At 42.8% G+C, this 3,570-nt stretch overlaps 1 protein-coding gene across 2 annotated transcripts in view; it reads left to right on the plus strand.

Annotated features, from left to right (window-relative positions):
- The window catches only part of COQ5 (coenzyme Q5, methyltransferase), a 37,646-nt gene that overhangs the window by 7,761 nt on the left and 26,315 nt on the right, over window positions 1–3,570 (plus strand). For both annotated transcript variants that reach the window (XM_003789911.2, XM_012805243.2), the window contains exon 2: window positions 764–913. In XM_003789911.2, the coding sequence (XP_003789959.1) occupies window positions 764–913 (150 nt within the window). The remainder of the gene's footprint in view (window positions 1–763; window positions 914–3,570) is intronic.

Below are 3,570 nucleotides of genomic sequence, written 5' to 3' on the forward strand. Positions count from 1 at the left end.
AGTTCTTTGGTGGAAATTTCCTCCTATCCGATCTGTTTTATTTCATCTTTTATTTTGACATCATTTAATATTTGTCCTTCAGCAATAATAAGAGACACTAACAGATTCTTGAGAATATAGATTTAGAGTCCCTGTTTAATCCTTTTTTTTTTTTTTTAGAGACAGAGTCTCACTTTATTGCCCTTGGTAGAGCGCTGTCGCATCACAGCTCACAGCAACCTCAAACTCCTGGGCTTAGGTGATTCTCCTGCCTTAGCCTCCCAAGTAGCTGGGACTACAGTTGCCCACCACAACACCCAGCTATTTTTTTGTTGCAGTTTGTCCGGGGCCAGGTTTGAACCTGCCACCCTCGGTATATGGGGCCAGTGCCCCACTCACTGAGCCACAGGTGCCGCCCAAGCTCCTTTATATTTCATTTAGGATTTTCCCCAGTAAATCCTGTTTTGTTTTGTTTTTTGAGACAGAGTCTCACTTTGTCACCCTCAATAGGGTGCCATGGCATCATAGCTCACAGCAACCTCAAACTCATGGGCTCAAGTGATTCTCTTGCCTTAGCCTCCCAAGTAGCTGGGCTAAAGGCTCCTGCCACAACACCTGGCTATTTTTAAAGACAAGGTCTTACTCTTGCTGCTCTTTAACTCCTGAGCTCAGACAATCCACCCAACTCAGCCTCCCAAGAGTGCTAGATTTACAGGTGTGAGCCACCTGACTGGCCTAGGAAATCCTGTTAGTAGCACAATTATATGCTTTTCTCTTGTGTCAGTCTATCAGGTGTTTGAAAGTGTGGCCAAGAAGTATGATTTGATGAATGATGCAATGTCTCTTGGTGTCCATCGTGTTTGGAAGGATTTGCTGCTCTGGAAGATGAATCCACTTCCTGGGACCCAGCTGCTTGATGTTGCTGGAGGCACAGGTAATGTTGAATTCAGTATCCTTGGGAATCACTGAGCATCATTTACAGAAATTAGTGTCTCTAGCCGGGTGTTGTGGTGGATGCATATAGTCCCAGCTATTTGAGAGGCTGAGGCAAGAGAATTGCTTAAGCCCAAGAGTTTGAGGTTGCTGTGAGCTGTGACACCACGGAACACTATCGAGGCTAACATAGTGAGACTGTCTGAAAAAAACAAACAAATAAAAGAAATTAGTGTCTCTTGTTGGAATGACCTAGCTTACCTACCATTAGACTGAAGATCAGGATACTTACAACTTCTGAGAAAGGTGTGTACTTTTCTTTTTCACTGAATATCAATCAAAAGCACAGAATATCAGTTTTGTGCCTGTCACTTTTCTAAAATACATAGAATTACAAAGTATAAAGACCACTTTTTTGGCTCGGTGCCTGTGGCTCAAGCGGCTAAGGCGCCAGCCACATACACCTAAGCTGGCGGGTTTGAATCCCGCCTGGCCCACCAAACAACAATGATGGCTGCAACCAAAAAATAGCAGGGTGTTGTGGCAGGGGCCTGTAGTCCCAGCTACTTGAGAGGTGGAGGCAGGAGACTAGCTTGAGCCCAGGAGTTGGAGGTTGCTGTGAGCTGTGATGCCACAGCACTCTACCCAGGGGGATAGCTTGAGGCTCTGTCTCAAAAAGAAAAAAAAAAAAGACCACTTTTTGACCAATAACATTTTGCAATATGTATGACTGTTTTATTTTCCGCAGGGGAGCACTTTCTCACATTATAGGAGTTTTCTCAGGAGCATTTTCTGCCTAATCTGCTCTCACATTGGGTAACAAAAGCTTAATTGTTTATGCATAGTCCCTTTTTATTTGTTGCACAAATGTCATGGGTTTCTAAACTGCATCTTGGTGATGCATTGTACATGTTACATTAGAATAATGTATCATATAATGTATAAATTACAATAGAATAATAAGTTACAATAGAATAATCTCTATATTTGTAATATGTTTATGTGTGACTCTGTTAATATGGCCCTCTCTGCAAATGAAAGATCAGAAGGCCATAAGGTACCTTGCTCTGTGGAGGACAATTTAGCACAGTCTATCAGAATATAAAATGCAAATAGTCAGCTGGGTGTAGTGGCTCATGCCTGTAATCTTAGCACTCTGGGAAGCTGAAGCTGATGGATTGCTTGAGCTCAGGAGTTAAAGAACAGCAAGAGTGAGACCCCATCTCTAAACAAAAGTAGCCAGGTTAGCTGGGCCTTATGGTGGGCACCTGTAGTCCCAGCTACTTGGGAGACTGAGGCAAGAGAATTGCTTAAGCCCAAGAATTTGAGGTTCCTGTGAGCTGTGACACTACGGCACTGTACTGAGGGCAGCATAGTGAGACTCTGTCTCAAAAAATAAATAAATAAATAAAATGAAAAATAAAAAAAATTAGCCGGGAATTGTGGCAGATACCTGTAGTCCCAGCTACTCAGGAAGCTGAGGCAAGAGGATCACTTAAGCCCAGGAGCTTGAGGTTGCTATGAGCTATGACACCAAGGACAACAAAGTGAGACTCTTGTCTCAAAAAAAAATAAAAATAAAACATGCACACAGGAGGTAGAGCAAGATGACAGACCAGAAAGATTGTTCAGCTGAGCTCTCCTAGAATGACTGGGGTAAAAAGAGAGAACCCAGCCATACCTGGTAAGGGACCTTACCCAGTCATAGCTCAGGCAAGCACAGTGAGGAGGTGGTGAGCTGGATACAGCATATGATCTGGAACAGGTGAAATCTGCTGAATTAGGTAAGTGATTAAATGTGGCTGGTATTGACTGCCCCCCCAAGGTGCAAGATGGGAAGAAGCCTTTCCAAAGTTTTCAGTTGTTGGGGGAAGCTGCATGTTGAGTGGAAAGCTTGGAAGAGTGGGCAGACTCAAATAGTATACAGCAACCAGATTTGAATGCTGGTTGGAGTGGGTTTGCCATAGGTTTGGTGGCTGGAGAGGCAGCCATACTGAGATGGTCTCTGAAGGTTGTGACATGGTCTTAGCAGGGGCCTAAAGTGTGGCCATCTTAATTCCACCTGCCAGGATCAGAACTCCACTCTTAGGACAGGCAGAGGGACTTCTGCACCCAACAGGAACTGGAGTCAGAGGGCACTGTGAGACCTGCCCCTGAAGGATTTTTGTGAGTTTTAAGATCCCAAACTGGCAGGGTCTGAATGATGAAGAAACAATCAAGCAATCACTGAAGGCAACTAAGTTTGGAATAAGGACCATAGAGGTACTGGCTATGCTCTCTGTCTCCAAAAACAAAAAAACAAACAAAAAACCAAAACAGCGCCACCTGGTGTCCCTGAGACATGTTACAACATACTGTCATCAAGAGCAAAGACTTCTGTTTGAAACAAAGGAGGCAGTGAGCAGTAAAAAGGAGGACAAAGAGGTTCTGAGTTTGAAGAACTAGTTAATTTATACAAAAAAAATTGAATTAGGGCATTTAAGTGTTCTTGGCTTTTAATTTTCCCAGCTAAGGACATAAAACAAAAATAGGATAAAAAACAGGCTACCATCTGCTATTAGTGTTATTATGTAAGAGAAAATATATTTTAGCACCACAAAAGTAGGAAGAACATAATCTCACAATAAAGCATTGTCATTTCTTTTTTTTTTTTTTTTT

The sequence above is a fragment of the Otolemur garnettii genome, unplaced genomic scaffold (assembly GCF_000181295.1).
Source record: "Otolemur garnettii isolate 467f Iridium unplaced genomic scaffold, OtoGar3 scaffold00038, whole genome shotgun sequence".
NCBI classification, from domain to species: Eukaryota; Metazoa; Chordata; class Mammalia; order Primates; family Galagidae; genus Otolemur; species Otolemur garnettii.